Here is a 19,964-nt window from a genome sequence, read left to right as displayed (position 1 = left end):
AGAATTTTCCCCAAACACTAAGTGTGTCCATAACAGTTAGATATATTCAGGGATGAGGAAAATCACCTCTAGGTGGACCTGTGGACCCAGTGGACTCACTATGAGCTAGACATGGACCAAGATTGAATTTATTACCCAGCTCCCTTATGCTCCCACTGTAATAGGGACAAATGGGCATGATGATGTTTGCCCATCAGTGTCAACTTGGAAACTGTGCCTATTAATCCTTAAAATATTGGATATTTTCCATTTCCCAGTGTATGGTTACCCAAATAAGTCTCTTTGGAGAAGCTGTGGGAAGATCATTAACATACACTTGCTGTGGTGTGTAGGGTCCTTCCTCTTTCTGTCAATCAATGAGTTCTGGGTCTGAGAACTGGCTCATGAGCAGAAACTGAACAAAGAGTTCATAACTTTTTATTGTGGTGGCTGCTCTCAGTCTCCTGATCATCCATTTTTAATTTCTTCTGATTGTAAGATTGGGCTATGCCCTTACTGACAGACCATCTACCTGGTTCCTACTGGTTCCATTAACTGTCTCTATAGCGCTCTGCAGATCAGAAACTAAGGCTGCCACCCTGACCTTGCAGTTAGTTCATTAAGATAATTTACCCACTTTGTTCCTGCCAGTTAAGTGCCACAAACTGGCATCTATTATTTCAGGATCTCATCCTCCCCACTGTTATCAGGGTACCCAACTCGATAACATCATTTCCTACTGAAAGTCCTGGTCTTCGGAAGACAGCCACTACTGAGCTGGCTAAATGCCCAGTGGGGGCTTCAATCTGGGAACTCACATTCTTATGATCTAAGTACTACAATTTTTAAAAACTTTTTTGACAATTTTCCGTTCTACTTCTTTTTTTTTCTTTTCTTCCTTGTCTGGAACTCCTACTGGTCAGAGAGTGGATTACCTGGAGTAATCCTCTAACTTTACTTTTTCTTTTCTTCTCCATCTTTTTTGTCTTTTTTTCCTACTTTCTGGGAATCCTCTCAACTTTCTCATCCATTCCTTCATTAAATATTCAATTTTATACTATTTAAAAATATATCCAAGAGCTTCAGCTTGTTCCCCAAATGCTCCTTTCTTGCTCCTGTTCTTGCTCTTAGCCTGGGCTCCCTGAAAGCAGAGCCTGTGAAAAGGCTTATACACAGGCAGTTCTGAGGAGAATGTAGTCCCAGGAAGGGGTAGAATATGGGACTCAATGGCAAAGGAGGAAAAGTTAAAAAAAAAATAAAGGATCCAGGCAACTGTCTCTCAATCCCATAGGACTGAGAAATCTTTTTGAAATATTTTCAGAACTCTAAGGTACAAACAGGAGAAGTAACTAGTCCACTCAGGGGTCTCGGAATGGTGTTAATCTCCCCTCACCTCCAAACTGTGCATACGGGAGTGCCAAGGGGGTTCCTGCAACATCCCAGCTGGGGTGGCAGAGAAGTCCAGGGTAGAGTGGGGTAGGAAGCCTGGCTGCCGACAATCCAGGAGCTGTGGGCAGGAAGTGGCTGAGGTCCCAGCAATGAGAATGCATCTTTAGGGTCATCTCCTGGCTCCTAGTTCAGTGCCCCTGCCCTCAACTGTGCTTGTACCTCTCCTGCAGGGGACAGTAAGAGCTACAGCAATTGCTAAGGTTTGTGATACAGTAAAAGGGAGAGACCTCTAGGTATTTCTCCTATTTTCACTCTCACTAGTACCTCCAATTCCTAAAATCTTTCTGGATTCTGCAGTGCAAATCCACATACCTCTATGGTTATTCTACTGCCAACTTAAATTTCAGCTTTCTCAGGTTTGCTCAGTTATATACCACTCATTCATAAGCTTTCCAGTTTCCGAAGTTTTATAGTTATCACCTCTCTGACATTTTTTGTTCTTTTGGGTTTATTTAAAAAAAAAAATTCTTTACTGTTACTTTAGTGTGGTCTGAGAGAACACAAACATAACTGTGTTTAATAATGTTTAACTGGAAGTTTCTGCCTTGTTACTTCCCCAAATATTAAAAAGTTTTAAAAAGTTATTTAATATCCCCTTATTGTGTACCATCCATGAGTAAATGCTGTAAGTGATTTATAATGAGAGCCATTAAATAACTCACTCTCTCTTTTGCCCTTTCTGCTGTTGGCTCTGTGCTGTTTTCCAAACATCTCAAGCATGCCCTTACATCTCTGGGCCATGCCAATGCTATTTCCTCTGTCTGGGTTACTTTTGCCCCACAAATCCTGACTCTTTCCTTACTTCTTCCAGGTTTTCACTCAAATGTTACTCATCAGAGATGCCTTCCTCTAGTGACTCTATACATCACAGTAACAGCCCAGCTCACCCCCTACCCTACCACTCCCTATCCCTTTTTCTCCAGCTTTCTCCTACTTATCACCTGACATATATTTGTTTGAGGCCATTTAAATTTATGCTTTAATATAAACTATTTTGTTCCCTGCTATATCCCATACCTAGAACAAACCTGGCACATAGCTGATGCTCAGTAAATATTTACTGAAGGAAAAAGGAAGGGGAAGGGCAGGGGAGAAAGAAGGAAAGGAGGAACACTGATTGGTTGGGCATTATATTCCATAGAATATAATGGAAATAAAACCCTTTTAACTGTTTCTTTAGATTCAAGTATGATCTTGCCCTGAGATTTCCCTAATTTTGGCATATCGTTAACAAACAAACTTAATCTTTCCATAAATTTCCCCCCCCCAAAAAAACAAAGAAAAAAGTGACATGAGGAAAATACTGCCAGGCATTGTCTGTGGTACTGTATATAGCTCCATGAGAACAGGAATCACCTGGTACAACAGGCACTTAAAACATTTGTCAAATGACTGAAGACCAAGGATCTCTCTGAATGTTCTGTTTTGTATAAAATTCCTCTACGCCTTGTACACATCTGTGAACTGATAGAAATCCAAAAAAATCACCAACTGAATTTCCAGTTGCCTCAACAGAACGAGGCTGAGTGTTAGATTAATTTTATTTAGAAAAAATAAGTTGACTTTGCTTACATCCCAGAGCTCTTGGAGTAAAATTCACACATGCCACAAATCTAAGGAAATGTTTCCAAAAAGAACATTTGGGGAAGGAAGACTAGAACTGTAAGGAAAACCTTGGTATAACTGAAGAAGAACCCCTAATGGTTCACAAAGTAAGGCCAAATTAAAAATGTGGGCCAATTATGAGAAATCAGAATAGGAGTGTTAGGACTTAAGAAAATAGGAGTGTTGGGATGAAACAATCAAGTGGAGCCCAAAAGGGTTTTGTGTTCAAAAGCAACTAAGTATTTGCTGAAGTTATTTTTCAATATCTGAGCAAGGAGGGATCAGATGCAAGGTTTAAACCTATATGTATAAAATAGATTATACAATTTTTAGAAAAAGATTTGTCATTTCCCACTCCAGAACTCATCCTACACAATGTGTTATGAGATACACTACTCTTGATTGTGAAATAATTGAACTTTAGAAGAATAATTCAGTGAGTTTATGAATACAGTGGAACTTCGGTTCTCAAACTTAATTAGCTCCAGAAGCTATTGGAAGAAGATCTGTTAGAAAACTGAATCCTTTTTCCCATTAGAAATAACGTCAATTGAATTAATCCATTCCAGACCCCCAAATGATTCCATTTTAACCTTTCTTAATTGTCTGTGATCGTTGTTTCATGAGCACCTTCACACCCTTGGCAACATCAGCACTCTTTATGTTTTAAAATTGTGCTAATTGTGTATTTCACCATGCCATACTCGGCAGCCATATCAGACACGTGAATACCTATGTCATACTTTGCAATTATTTCTTTTTAAGCTCTATTTGTTGTTCTCACAACTTGCCTTTTCACTTTGCTGCTATCACTAACCTTCTTAGGACCCATGGTGACTTACTGTTGTATTTAACAAAAGCAAGAAAACACAAAAATATCCACAGCACCATCTCCTGAGATGTTAACAACTCGAGGTTTAGTGGTAAACTGACTAATACTCTTGAATTCTCTCTTTTGTTTGTCTCCTAAGAGACTCGTGACAGGGTTGTTGAATCGAGAACTGAAGTTTTTGTTCGACAGCCGAGACATCTTTTTATGAACAACTTGGTCAAGAACAGAATTGTTCGAGATCGGAGATGTTCAAGAACCGAGATTTGACTGTATTAAAAACAGAAGTATAAATTAAATAAATCATCATTAACAGCTGTTTAACAGTGATAAAATATACTTTTATTTACTTTGCTGAGTAAGAGGTCGTAAAAATAAAATTATTGCTAAAATAGATATCAGGCAAACAGAAAGGTGCTGTAGAAGTCCAGTTACCTTGGAGTTTATTTAAACTAAGAGGAAAAGGTCATTATGTTTTCATGCAATACATACTTGATTCTTTAAATAACAATTGTGACAAATGACAGAAAGAATTAAGGAATGCTGTACTTGTGATCCATACAAAACACCAATATTTTGGGTTGTACATAATTTAAAGAAATGTTTCAAACACTTTCAAAATACTGTTGTAGCCAATACATAGAGGCATGCCTTAGGTGGGCATAGGAATGCAGTTTAGAAAAGAAAGAAAAATATCACACTGGAACTACTCAATTTCTTCAAAATCACTGAACAAGAAGAACCGCCATACTGATTTTATACAACTTCTATACAGTACCTTGACTTAAATCCAAGAGCAAAAGTTAAGACTCTCCTCTATTTTTGGTAAACAACTGCATGGTAAACTTAGATGACTTTTCCCCCTGGATTTTACCTGGGAGTGGCCTTTTAAATTTTTTTTATTTAAAAGAGGGCAGATTTGGCACTTTTATACTGATGTCACCAATGTTTATATTTCTTGGGATCTCAGGAAGATTCATATTCTTTACAGCTGATACAGCACGGGCTGGAGCTCCCGCTAAGCCAGCCTGTATACAGAAGCAAATAAAAGAAAAAGAAGATGTACAACTCAGGTGTAGCTCATCAAAAAACACTAAAAATGGAGGATAATAGTAAAAGATTTTCATATAACAAGCTTAGAGATCAGATGGTAAGTCTGAATTGATATGGGATGGTTATTTAGAAATACTAATCTATAAAGAGAAAACTATTGACACATTAAAAAATACAGTGAATACATGCAATGATAACAATGTAAAGATTTAAATACAAATTAAACTGTGCTACCTGGATATTACACACAATATTCAAATGAAAAAAGCTAAATCTTCACCTATATTTTGCTGTAACTGACATAAGATATAAGCATGAAGCATAATTTATATTTGTTTTTTTATTAAACATCTCTTACAACAATCATGATATATTTTGGATTTTTTCTTTTAAAACGACATTTATAATCAATATATGCTGTGAAATAAAAACTAAAATTAATAGATCATGCTTGTTTAGTTTCTTTACTTAGGGCTAATGCCTTAAAACATTTTAAAACAAAAAATTTAAAATTATGGTTTTAAATTTTGGAGGGTATTCTAAACTTTTAAAAGGAAGTTCTAGAACATTTTTTTAAAAAGCAGGCTTTTAAAGTAAAGCCTCAATCCAAAGAGAACAGGTCTGCCTAAAAATGAAACTGCAACAAGAGGATCTTTCCAATCTTAGATGCATTAGTAAAGATATAGCAATTAAAAATATTCTGTCATATCAAGTAGATTCAACAATATACTTTTAGTTTACAAAATACAAACTTAAATAGCATAAATGCAAAATATAGTATATATACATATACATATATAATTTAAAATTTATAACTAAAATTTAAAACTACCAGTACCATTAGTGTACAATATTTGGCTTTCATCTTAGCAGGAAAATTTATAATTCTGCAGTAATTTTGAAAGAAAATATGGTTAAAAATAAAAGAAAAATTAATATATATCATTTTTTTCAAGTAGCTACATCAAGTCTTCATATTTTTAAGGTTTATTTTATGTACCAATTAGATTTCATCAGTTTTTATTCAGCCTACATAATAAAGCCAACAAACATATCTCAATTCAGTGGCATACATTGTCTTGCATAAAAGAAGACAAATAACAAAAACAAATCTTCCACTTTGACTAGATTACATATATACAAGGGTTGGCAAAAGTAGGTTTACAGTTGTTCATATGGAAAATAATACAATTAATAAATAATAATACAAGAATAAACTTTCGCTAACTCACAACTGTAAACCTATTTTAGCCCACTCTTGTATAAGAAACAATATTCATGTAATTAAAGACACTAGTTTTAAAGTCCCATTTTGTAATTTTAGGTTTTTTTCTCTCATATAATCCTACCTCTTTTGTTAATTAGAAAAATAATAATAAAGCTGTTACCTGAGAAAAATCTTGACTGATACAAAATAGGCCAGTGTAAACTATTTGCTGAATAAAGGATACAAACATTGTTAAGCAATGAAATAAAAGCCATGGATTATCAAGTCAGAATTGGAAATAATAGAAAAATCAGTAAAATAGGATTAATAATAGATGTAGTCCACACAGGCAATGATAAGGGTGATATGGATGAAATACTCCATACCCAATTAAAGACTTAATAGGGCTCGGACTTCAATTTTTGTAATTTAATAGGGGTTAGCTATTTTTGATGTATAACTAAAAACTTGACCTCTACATTTATACCTACCTGAAGTAATGTGGTTTTTATTGTACCCCACTTCTCTCCAACTTCCCCCCAAAACAAAGATATATATGAGTATTACTTAGGATAGCATAAATCATATTGAAAAGGGTCTTTAAGCTGATCATTTCAAGTTCAATGTCTAGCTACCAAAATTCAGAATGGTTAAGGATCAAAGAATAATTCAGTTCAAATAGCTTCACCATCTTATAGGCTCTCTTCTTTTTACTAGAAGTATGTTGTCTGCCAAGGGAACAAAAATTATTATGCAAAATTAAAGATATCCTGGAACTAGTATCATTTTTCCAGGTAGAAGAATTTTATAATTTTTTAAATAACAAAACTAATTTGCCACTATTTTTACTTTAAAATTTCTATACAGAGTACAAATGATAAGTAGGCTATAGAAAAATATTGATAAGATATTCACATATAAATATTTTAAAAGGCATAAATTATTAAGAGGATTTTGTGAAAAAGAGTAAAGGTAGATATGTGTGTGTTTTACTAGAAATTATGATTTATATTTATAAACAGTTAAAGTAATTGTTTTCAGTATTAAACTAAATACAATTGTCCAGTAGCCTTCTTTTCCATATACCCTATATCATGAACAGCTACACTGAATTTAAGCAAAGAAAATGAGAATAAAAATGCAGCTTGTTAAATTTCATTAGATTAAATCATTTCTTTGTGACCAAAGATGGCTATTAATGAGAATATATAAAGTGAATAGAGCAACTGATTTAAATAGTATATGTGTGCCAAGTTCTTATTACATAAAACCAAAAGAAGTTTCTAAGTACAACAAATTACAATTCTTCTAAACATAAGCAGCAAGCCATAGACATGCAAAGGATGGTAACTATTCAGAACACGCAAATGAATAAAGAGAATCAAATTATTTCTCAAGCATGTTCAATACTTTTGTGTAGAATGTCATGAATTTAAATGGTACAAAATTTTAAAATTATAATGTGCATGTCAATTAAGTTTTAATTAAAGAAATATTTTAATAAATCGGATTCTACAGAATATAAAATATAAGAAAAAATAAAAGAAGGGCTGTTGATTACTAAGTAGATGCTTAAATGAGCTATCAATGTTTATATATAAAAACTTAGGGGTTAAAAAAAAAAACTTCATGTTACCAGGTAGTCAACACCCAAATTGCTATAAAATTAATTTCATTTTCAGAATTCCATGAAAGTGAAGTCTGAAACATTTTATAAAAGAATAAAATGTAAAAGAAGTAATTTGCCATTAGAAAATCAATTTGCCAACACAGCGGTGTAAAATAATTTTTATCTTAGTTAAGCTTTTTTTCAGTAAGATATATTCAAGGCAACAAGATAACTTTTGCTAACACTCAAATTTATAGAAATTAAGTTTACCCGACTTGTTAGTAGTTTATACACTTTAAAATATAAAAATAAGATATTTCTGACAGTACAACATAGTTCTTAAAGATTTAAGATTACACAGTTGACACAAGCAGAAATAAAAAGAATGAAACCCTACTGGAGAAATAACTTGTTTCCATCTATGCTATTTTACTCGAGCACCACCATGGCAAGGTAAACTGCAGCAACTCCACTAACAAAAACAAATATATGGATCTAAAGCCGTTAAGAGTACGAATTAGATGAAAGAATGAAGTACAGTATATAAAAGAATGGTCATGTTTTCTCTCCCATGAGATTAAATAAATTAATAGAATTAAGAGAAAGAAAACAAAATGAAGTCTGCAAGTATACCAAAATGAGGCCAAACAGATAGAAGACTTATACAGACATACTCTTGGAAATTTCAAGCACTGGAATCACAAAGGTAGTAATGGATGGATATGATTTTTTTTATTTTGTTTTTAAATTGCCAGACCCAAAAATAAACAAAATATGTGCAAGCAAAACCAAAAAAGCAGCATTACTAAAATATATTTCAAAAAATCTGAAAGCTCCCTTTTCCTCATGCAGTAGCAATTAACTTTCTTGAATCTAAATATTTATTTCATCTAAGACATAAAATACCAACCTACCATCTTAAAATATTTTTTCAAGCTTGAACTATAGCATTAAAAGATGGTAGTTGGAATAATTTGTATATACTAAAACCTTTACCCACCCTTCCTGCTGGAAGTTGGTATATGCGCTTTCAAAATTTTGACCTAACAGCAAAGTGAAAGAACATCAACATTAATAAACACAGTAGTCAATGGTTTCAGACTCAGAATCATTAATGAAATAATGGCAGATTTTGAAACATGTTTTGAATGAAATAGAAAATGTCAATATTTTCATTTCTGAATGTGAGGTAGAATAACTTTTAATCTTGGAACTTATAATAGGCTTGCTCTTTGCTTTAAAGGCAGTGCTTTAATACTGCAATTATAACAAAGAGATTAGAAATACTGATGATAATCCTCTAGTGAGCAAGAACATAGCATTTTATAAAATTTTTTATCAACATTAGAATATTTACTAATTTTAAAACCTTCCAAACTACTAATCATTTTCTATAATCTTCACTTATGGCTTTAATTTCTAGCACAGGATTTGCCTGTGTGAAATAAATATAGCAGACTAATGCCACTCATGGATTTAATATAACTAGTCTTGACCATTACAAGTGGCCTCAGGGGTCCTCACCATAATTTTGTAGAAGAACAGAATAACTGTGCATGTCAACATAGAGAGGCAGAACCAACTCACAGGCTGACTTTCCACATCTGTTACTTAGGCCCACTTTTCTTATTCTATACTCTTTAAAAATAGATACTTGATTTTAAAAAATAAAAAAAAGAAAGCTAATTACTAGTTCTAGGTATAGAAGTTAAGAGACCCAAGTGGTTGATGGTTCTTTGTTAGAAAATAGCAATTTAACATAAATTAAAGACTGAAACATAGAAATTGGCAGTGATTTGGATCAATGGAATGAATGAGACCATTATTTATTTTCTACTGCAGGGATAAAGTTATATGGATCTAGGGACCAAATGTGGTACCCCCAGCTTCATGATAAAGCCCAGGATCTGGGATAAGAAATTATAAAGCCACTTGTCTGTTGCTGTTTCTCAAACACATCCAGAAAGTAATAATTTAGTGGTTAAAACGCTATGCTGAATTCTCAGTGATATTTTCCTAATTAGTAAGGTAGGTAATCTAACTTTTTAAGGTTATAATTTTTTTTCCTCCACAGGGCTCAATAAAGTATTTTCATTTTGAAAATTTTAAATGGGGTCCTATAACCATATTCATTTTTCCTGAAAGAGCTTTGTACAAAAAAGCTGTTGATCATCTCTACATGGAAATGTTTAAAAAGCTATTCACACAGTTAATTTGTGGTGTGAAAAAATGTACAGAAAATGCCAGAGAAAATTTAGTTTTGTAAAGCTAGGAGTTTATTAAAAATATTTCTAATATCTGCCAATATGCTTTGCAAAAATATTCAAGGTTTATAATATTTTACGGAGTCTTATAATGACATGTTTGGATATCAGAAAGTTGCTACAGTGGAAATCCATTTTATTTTTTAAATACATTTAATTCCTTTTTTTAGAGCATTTAATTCAATTTTAATAATTTCTGATTTTGTTTTTTATTGGCTACTTTTAATATGCACCTGTTAGTTAAAACTAGTAAAAGCAATTCTGTTAAGACTTTAAAACTGAAAACCATTCTCGGGGGAAAAAGTACTATTTAACAGTCACTATTCTAAGCCTTCATTGCTTCCCACTTTGTATGCAAAATTGTGAAAGTTCAGCTTTTGGTTTTTAAATTCACAGCTTCCAAAACCTAGCAGGCAATTTTATGTTAGCATCCTAATTTAGACAGATGGGGGGAAAATCTGTGAGAGTTAAAGTAAGATTGGTTCTGCCATATGATGCTCAAAATAAACTCTAAATTTAACATACAAAGTAAATTGTCATTTCTACAAAATGTAATTTGTCAGTTAAATGACAATGTTTAAAAATAAGAACAAAAAACTTACACTTCCCTTTCACAATGCAGGCAGACAAAACAGAACAAACATGACATCAATGATACACTAGAAAAATACACTAAGTCCAATAAAAGATGAAGAAACTACAAGGAGAAACTAGAATGAAAAATAGGCTACAGGGACTATATGGGTTCATTAACACAAAGAATTTTTGAGTCTGGCCTAAATAATTAATTGCCTTTGACATCATTTTGCTTTCCCTTTTGTTAAAGTACATTTTTCTCAAAGTCAGCAATACCTTGTCTACCTGTCCTGTCTGGGAGATTGAAAGATAAAGGTCTGTAAGAGAGAAGAATGGAAAGAGCTAGAAAGATCAGGATGTTCGGAAAAAAAGAGGACTAACTTTTAAAAAGTAGTGACTAAATTCAGAGCCATTTATTCATCTTAAAAATAACATGAAATACATAAAAACTAACAAGTCTCCCCAACCCCACCCATCCACCTACACCCACGGGAGTCCTTTCGTTCCTAGCAGATTTCTGGGTACCTCTTAGACTTTCCCCAAATCCCACCAACTTCCCAGCTTAATTCCTCCTTCCCCAAGATCCCACTGTTACAGCAAACCATTTTTCTATCAAAGCAGGAGAGATGAAAATACATTCAGAGCATATCTTTGCTGCTTCTCTTTAAAGATCTGGGTGATCTTTGCTCCTACCTGTCTAGGTATTGGGAATTAAACTGGTTCGCTTTTGACTGTCACTGAAAATACACTATCCATTAACCCAAAATAACAAAATCTTCGATATCTGACAAAGTAAAGTCACCTAGATAGATCCATGTTATATTTTAAAAGCTGTACCTTAATTAAACCCAGGCTGATTTTTAAAAGACAAATGCTATTCTAAATATCACTTAAATTAATTTTAAAAATATGATAACCAGGTCTTGTTATCAATCATGACACTCTGGATTTTAATTAAGCCTTTCTTGGTAAGTTTTTTCTTACATAATAAATTTTAACTAAAATTTAGTAAGATTCAGATTAATAAAAGCATATAGCTTGCTTTCAAGTAATTTTTGGTTATTCTGCAGTCATGTTTGGTAGATATAACCAATTTAAGTAACATGGAAATTGAACCCATGTGAAACATTTTGACATTTCAGTGTGTCTGAAATAAAGCTGGTAGACTTCCAAACATACTTAAAATATATGAAAATTACTGAAAAATTACAAAAAGTCAACATTTTTCAACACAATTTCTTAAAATATGATCAGGACTAAATGGCATCACTTTGACTCTAAATCCTTCTTTATAACTAATCAGCAGACATCACATATACAGAAACACTTGCTAAACATATGTTGTGGTTTACACCCAATCAGATTTAAAATATACTTTCTTGTAAAGGAGAAAAAGAAAAACTAATCTGGTAGCAGATTAACAACTGACTATATGTTAAAAGATGATCAGTGGATGAAAAATGGGAGTATTCACTAATATTCAGAACCATTTCAAATAGCATGTTACAGTATTCTTATAACTTTCTATCAAAAATGTAAATTCTGCATTTTACTGCTCTTTATAGATTAAAAAACTGCTCATTAACAAAATATCACCGAATAATCTAAAAGCAAATATCCATTATGCAATTATTATAGGTCCTTTATGATGTTTGTCAATATTATATACATCACACTGAGGAGAAAAAGAAAAAAAAAGGACACCACCAATGGAAAGGAGTTAAATATCTTTCCAGAGAAAATTCCAGACAAGAAGTCTAAATTTACATCCATTGTTTTGTAACACAAAGTTTAACAGATTATGTAAATTTCAAATGATCATTTTAATACTTTAAAAACTACAGCTTAGAGTTTATAGTAAATCATTTACTATTATAATATATTGCAAACCAACCACACTAAATAATATTCTGAGTTGTTTTCCTTGTCCTAGTTAAATCTAGTTTATATTTTCCCCTTTCAAAAACCAATATTTTAAAAATTGGCTATAGAACACACAAAATACAGTTACTTAAAAGAGTCATAATTTTAAACTCTTCACTATTATAAGTCTCTCCATTGGAAAACCAATAGGGATGGAAGATTGAGATAAGAAGAGATTTTTAATAAAACATTGGAAAATGTTTTTATACAAAGCTTCAACTGTTTCTAACCCTCATATTTCAGATATATCCATCATCCTGTGTTTTATTCAATTCTAATGAGCATAGTATTGTATTAAACTGATCCTTTAAAGTGCCAAAAAGATAATAATTCTTCAGAACTCACCTGTTGTAAATTAGTGCTAGCATATTATAATATCTTGCTGCTTTTATAGTAATATTTACTTTATATGAAATGCCTGAACTTGTACTAATAATTATAAAATATATCTTCCTAATCTGAGTTATGACTATAAATACCAAAGGTAAGAGTATCCTCAAACAAGCATGGCACTGAATGAGATATCGAGACTATTATCTATCTAAGCTTTTGCTACAGTAATAAAACAAAATATTGTGAACTTGAGTGGCTCTGCTGTAGTACCTGTTACTAATATTCAGCCTAGTACATGAGGGAAGAGTCATTAAAATTCTCAAGTAGGGTTTTGTATAATGCTAAAATGCTCGTTGGTCCTCATTCACCCAATCTCACCGCACAAAGTTAGCAGTGCAAAACTACCCAAATCTTTCTCTTATAGAATGCAATAAAAGCCATGAATACATGTATCAATGAATAAAACTTATGACTTAGCAAACTGGTCAGTGACCTTTGGGAAGGATCCAGAATTAAAAGATTAAGGCATTGAATTTCCTTTTTCAATATGTACTCAGACTTACTAAGCACCTATTATACTTAATACTTCCTCATGAGAATTCCATTGCCTTTTCTTTCCTCTTCCAGAAATAGTTTTGTAATGGTTAAACCTATATATCTTTAAACTATAAGTTCTAAGATTTCCTTGATAATTACTGACTGTTTATATAGCAAATATTTATTCCATTTTCAAATAAATAATTCCTTTTTTAAGCAATAAGAATTCGGAATTGTGTTAATTACCCAAGATAGGTATGACCGTGGCTAAAAGAAGGATATACAACTATTTGGTGGACAGTAGTCACAGAACATTTGGCATACTAAAATTTGTATATTCCATTTTTAAAACTGAATAAGCATATCAGCTGTACCTAAAGGGTGATGCTAAAGGACAAACAGTGAAAGATACAAATCATGCATAATTTATGACCATTTTTACTACTTTCATTAACTAGAGCACTTTCCATTCTTACCTCAGATTTCTCCAGTTTATTTTGTGCATCAATTTGTGTAACAATCTCATTCATGTTGGTCTCCAATACCATTCCTCCCATCACCATTTCTGCAAGAATATTGTGAACCTAAAGGACAAAAATAATACACACACATAAAGAAAACTCACTACAAAAACATTTCATAATTCCAGTGGGTTTTGGGTTAAATACTGCTGAGTCTGCTTTATAAGTATGAGTTGTAAAATAAAATAATTTGAAATGAAGGCTTATTACCCACTTTCATCACTACTGTGAAAGTCTTAGGTAGTTATATGTAACCTCTTTAAGGCTTAGTATAATGGGCTGTAAAACAGAGATAATAATAGTGCCTCCATTATAGATTGCTGGAAAGATTAAATGAGGTCATTCATGGAAGTACCCAAAACAAAATAAATGATCAATAAACATTAGCTACCTTTTATTTTTTTAAATCTTCACCCAAGGATGTTTTTACTGATTTTTTTAGAGAGAGGAAAGGAGAGGGAGAGACAAAGAAACACCAGTCAGTTGCCTCCTGTATATGTCCTTACGGGGGAGCAAACTGGCAGCCTGGGTATGTGCCCTGACCAGGAATCAAACCCGAAACCCTTCGGTGCATGAACAACGCTCCAACCAATTGAACATCACTGGCCAGGGCTAGCTACCATTTTTATCGTATCAAGTTTAATGCTAAAAATATTATCTACAAGAATCTACAAGATTCTTAGCCAATAATTAAGTTGTTTTATGCTCAAGGTACTTAATGAAGCTATGTGGCACTACTATAAGCTCTAGATTGGAAAAAAAAAAAATTTTTATTTTTATTGTAGGCACTTTTTAATAATGCTTTTACACCAAAAGTCCTCTCTCTATATATGAAACACTGAAATTTTTTATCAAACACATCTTATGACTAAAAATAGTATCTTCCATTAGGGAGAAAAAATTTAACACAGATGTTTTTCCATAAGGTATTGGGTCAAAAAAACACCAATTCAAAGCTGAATTAAGTTCTACTGAATAGTATACTCTGCTACAATTAAAAAAAAATAATGTGGCATTAAGAACGGAGACCCTGAATTTAGATAGGGTCTAATACTGACTCTACCACTTATTAGTTATATGCCTTTCAGCAGTTACATGACCTCTCTGTTACCTTACCTGTAAATTAGAGATAGAAATAGGATAGGCATCTCATAGGATTATCATAAGAATAATTCATGTAAAGTACTTAGCAGAGTATGTTTAGTTATTATAGGGTAATTTCATTTTTTTAAACAAAAGCCTTTTATGGTTAAATATAAAATTATATTATCTGATTTTCATTCTATTATAAGAGTTCATGCAAATGTATTCATGATTTTTAAAATATCCCGTCATTATTGACTAATTTTACAAAACAAATTTTGCTTGGGGCGATGGGTGTATGATAGTGTGCAGATGATGTTTGAGTTGTACACTTGAAACATATGGTTTTGCAAATCAATGTCACCCCAATAAATTCAATTAAAAAAAAATTGATTTGTTGTTTTCCTAGCAAACAACACAAAATGAGAAGTGACAATATGCTTGTAATACAACTCATTTACTTTCATATATTCACCTAAAATAAGTTTTTCGCATTGAGAGGATCGATGGGGAGAAAAAAGGGGACATCTGTAATACTTTCAACAATAAAGATAAATTTAAAAAGAGTTCAATGAGATTTTGCCATTTTTTGAATTTTTATAGGGTGCTCAGTTGGTTAGAGCATTGTCCTGTACACCAAAAGGGGGCACGTACAGAAGGCAACCAATCAATGCTTCTCTCTCACACATTGATGGTTCTCTCTCTCTCTCCCCCCTCTTTCCTCTCTCTGAAAAAAATCAATTTTAAAAAAAGTACTTTTTAACAATGTACTTTTGCATTTAAAAAAATCACATAGCTGCCCGGCCGGGCATGGCTCAGCAGTTGAGGGTCGGCCTAGGATCCAGGCGATCGGGGTTCGATTCCCGGTCAGGGCACATGCCCGGGCTGTGGGCTCAATCAATGACTCTCTCATCATTGATGTTTCTATCTCTCTCCCTCTCCTTTCCTCTCTCTGAAATCAATAAAGATATATTAAAAAAAAAAATCACATAGCTTCTTCTGGACATTTCTAAATTTCATTTTTTAAAATCACAATATAGGCAAATGAGTAAAAGTTCAAGCCATACAGATACTTGTGTACAAACAATAAGTGTCCACCACCCTCTGCTTCTGTTATTAGGTCCCTCTATTCAAAGATAATCATAGTTAACTGTATCTTATATAGCCTTCCAGAAAACTTCTTATGCACATACTTATTATATGTGTGTATATGTATATCTAATTTAGACAAATAAGATCACATTATATACATTATATTTCACAATTCTGCAAGAAAATAAAGTGTATTAAAAGTTAGAGGCAGGAGAGAATGAGGATGTGAATTTAAAATAAAAAATACTGGTGATAGATATATGTACAAGAATAATCAATGACAGTTAAAAGCAAAGATCAAAATACAAAACTTATAAAATGGTGAATCTACACTATTAATTATCACACACTTCTTTGGAAATATAGACAGGTTAATTTCCAGTCAAGATGACATAGTAGGTGAACAGGGTACTCGAATCCTCCCACAACCACATAAAAAATACAACTAAACTATAGAATCACCATCATTCAGAATTGCCTGAAATTGAGCTGAATGGAAGTCCTATAACTAGGGAATTAAAGAAGCCACATTGAGACTGGCAGGAGGGGCGAAGACAAGGTACAGGCTGGTCCCACACCCATGTGTGGCAGTTTAAAATTGGGAGGGATATCTTGGCTGCTGAGGTCTCCCTGGTGGAGCAAGGGGTCCCAGTCCCACACCAGACCTCCTAGCCCAGGGCTCCAGTGCCAAGAAGAAAAATCCCCATAACTTCTGGCTATAGAAAAAAGCAGAAATTGTGACTGAATGAGATGGAGGGCTGCTGGAGTCCCAGCAGTTCCTCTTAAAGGGTCTGAGTATGGACTTAATTTGGACTCACTCTCTCTGACTTCTAGTACTGGGGCAGGTTGACAGGAACCAGGGATATATGGGGAGGAACTGAATTATCTGGAATCAGGGTGTGAGCTGGGGAGGGGCAGCTTTCTGCCAGACAAAAGTGCTGGCAGAGGCCATTGTTCCTTAGATGAGCTGGCAGGTGGGCACCATATCTGAGTCTCCCTCAACCTGACTCACAGTCTGCCCTGCCCTAGTCATTCCCTGAGACCCGGCCTCACCCAACTTTTGGGCCCACCCAAGCTCTTTCTGGTGGCTTTTCCATACAACTGGCATCTCCTGCCTCATGATTCAGACTTTACAAAAATCTCTCAAGCAAGCAGCATCTGGCCTCCATGTACCCACTACCTCTTGCTAAGTGGCCCCAGGCTCAGTACTAGTGGCACCCTGCCTTGGTTCACAGCTAGGCCTCTCCTGGGCATCTCCAAGCCCAACAAAAGCAGCAGCCATCTGCAGATAGCTCTGTAGCTCATGCCAGGTGGTCCCAGGCAGGGCACAGATGGTAGCTGACTTTGTACCTCCCTGGAGACCCCAGAGGCAGTGCACCTGGTGAACAGCTTTAGACCACACCAGATTATACCCTACCACCTTCATTCTAGGGGCAGACTCAGTGAGCATCAAAGTCCCATGGAAACAAGTCCTGTTCCATAGGGTCAACTTCTGCACAGCAGCTTCTCTGCTGTAGCTGCAGCGAGTCCTTGCAGCCGGCTGGCTGGGGGTCAATCCTTCCCAGTAATGCCAACAGTGATCAAGGAACTGTCCAAGAGGACAGTGCACACAGCCCACACAGGGGGGCACCTGGAGCACACATCTGGGGTGACTGGGGAGGCTGTGTCCCTGGGCCCTAGAGGACACTTACTACATAAGGCCACTCTACCAAGTCCAGGAGATGTAGCAGCTCTACCTAATAAACACAAAGATAGGGAAACAGAAAAATGCAAAGACAAAGAAACAGGTCCCAAAGGAAAGAACAGAAGAAATCTCCAGAAAAAGAACTAAATGAAATGGAAGCAAGCAAACTACCACATACAGAATTCAAAACAATGGTTATAAAGATACTCAAAGAACACAGTGAGAAGTTCAATAGCACGAAAAAGGAACATAGAAACCATAAAAAAACCATAAAAAAGAACCATTCAGAAATGAAAGATACACTAACTAAAATGAAGAATAATTTACAGAGAATCAAAAGTAGAGTAGATGATGCCAAGAATAAAATCTGCAATTTGGAATATAAGAAAGCAAAAAACATCCTATCAGAACAGCAAAATGAGGAAAACTTTTACCCCCTAGTGCAAATGTGAGAACTTTACTCACTGCAACATTTAAAAATAGAACCATCAATTTTTTTAAAAAAATTGCTCTCTCTCTAAATATATATATATATATAAAATATAAGCTAATCACCTTTGAGCAGTCATTTTAAAAATAGAGCTTTTTAAAGCATTTTAATCATGTACCAAAAAATAATTTTGACTCCTATGAACACTAATGCCTAAAAATAACAGAAGTCCTTGTAAGTATGAAAAAGCATAAGATATAGTAGAGAAAAGCAGCAGAAAGCTAAAAATAGACTCTTAAAAATATCAAGTTTAAGTTCTCTGTCCAAAATGAGTTAATATATGAAAGCAAATCACTTAATAGATGAGAAATATGATCTAGAAAACTGGCTAGTGATAAATGTATCCTTTTGATGTTCATAAATAATAAAATGCATTCCTTGTACTACAGCTTGACTGTGGTAGTGATTACATAACTATATACATTTGCCAAAACTTAATTAACTTTATGTATGCAAATTATACCTCAATGAAGCTGATTTTTAAAAACCACATTTTTTGCTAAAATTTTCAGACTTTTATTCAATGGCTTAATCATTCAAAACAATCTGTTATATTACATAAACTTAATACAGAAAAAAATCTGTATATAGTAAAAGTGGAATCTCTTCCTTCTAAATCCCATATCACCAATACTCAATAATACTGGTTAGAAAAACTCAGTCATTCTCTCTCTCACCTTTAGCTTTCAATAGGCTATCGGAGTTGTGTCAATTCTACTCTTTCTCATCCCTACTCTACTGCCAAAGTTAATTTCTTTCTGGACTACTGCAACAGATTCCTAAATTGATTTCTCTGTCTTTAATCTCCCACTTACCAATCAAACTTCTATAAAGTAAAAAAAACAAAACCTTGACCCAAAAATGTACAAAACAACAATAATGCCAACAAAAACTTATTTAAAAAGATTAAATTGCTTCAGAATGAAATGTAAAATCCATGGCACTAAAGGCACTTCAAAATTAGACCTCTTGATTAATAATAATCCCCCCTCACAAGAAGCCTGTATTTTATATCTGCCTGTAGCGCCATCTCTGCTTTTCTGTCTGTGAAAAAGGATCTACCAATCTTTAAAAATCCAGTTTAAATGTAATTTCCTCCATTCACATAATCCTAGGCAGAGGTAGGTGGTTCGGCTGTGTTCCCATTAACACTGAACATACTGTTACTTGTTAATGCCACTGTCCCTTCCTCTAGATATGAATTCCTCTAAGACAGGGTCTGAACCTTCTTCACTAAGAACAGTGCTTGGCTCATAGCAAAAATAATTTAAAATTGAGTAAGAAAGAAAGGAAGAAAGGGGGAGAGGGAGGGAGGGAAGAAAAGAAAGAAAAATAGTATTATTCACTAAATCTATTTTTACTTTGGCAAATAAAAATTAACACTTTTCTTAGATAAAAACTTAGAAGATTTGACAGTATATAAGTAGTACCTTGTCTACATGGAAAATTAAATCCAGTTCACAGACATTTTCAAAACACTTGTCTAATGTTTCCACAAATACCTAAAGAAAAAGAAAAGAGAAAAAGTTAAAAGCTTTTGAGAACTGTGTAGGTTCATTCAAATCTATTATCTACAAGGCAGACAATCTTAATTGTGAACTAAAACTTTTGTAAATCTATTATATCTTTTTTAAATTAAAAAACAGTATTAAGTGCAAAAGCAATAGTTATAAACTATTCTTCATGTAAACTACTTTTTAATACATTAATATATAAAACAAACTTTGCTG

The 19,964-nt window shown here is 33.7% G+C and overlaps 1 protein-coding gene across 1 annotated transcript in view; it reads right to left on the bottom strand.

The window, feature by feature from the left end:
• Positions 1-4,181: 4,181 nt before the first annotated feature.
• AP3S1 (adaptor related protein complex 3 subunit sigma 1) overlaps positions 4,182-19,964 on the bottom strand; it is a 51,023-nt gene continuing 35,240 nt past the window's right edge. The window contains exons 4-6 of the mRNA XM_016224929.2: positions 19,665-19,736; positions 13,841-13,948; positions 4,182-4,890 (exon numbers count right to left, since the gene is read on the bottom strand). Coding sequence (XP_016080415.1) covers positions 4,762-4,890; positions 13,841-13,948; positions 19,665-19,736 — 309 coding nt within the window. The 3' untranslated portion in view covers positions 4,182-4,761. The remainder of the gene's footprint in view (positions 4,891-13,840; positions 13,949-19,664; positions 19,737-19,964) is intronic.

This window comes from Miniopterus natalensis, chromosome 3 (genome assembly GCF_054644295.1).
Source record: "Miniopterus natalensis isolate mMinNat1 chromosome 3, mMinNat1.hap1, whole genome shotgun sequence".
Taxonomy (NCBI): domain Eukaryota; kingdom Metazoa; phylum Chordata; class Mammalia; order Chiroptera; family Miniopteridae; genus Miniopterus; species Miniopterus natalensis.
This window is presented reverse-complemented; position numbering and strand designations above follow the sequence as displayed.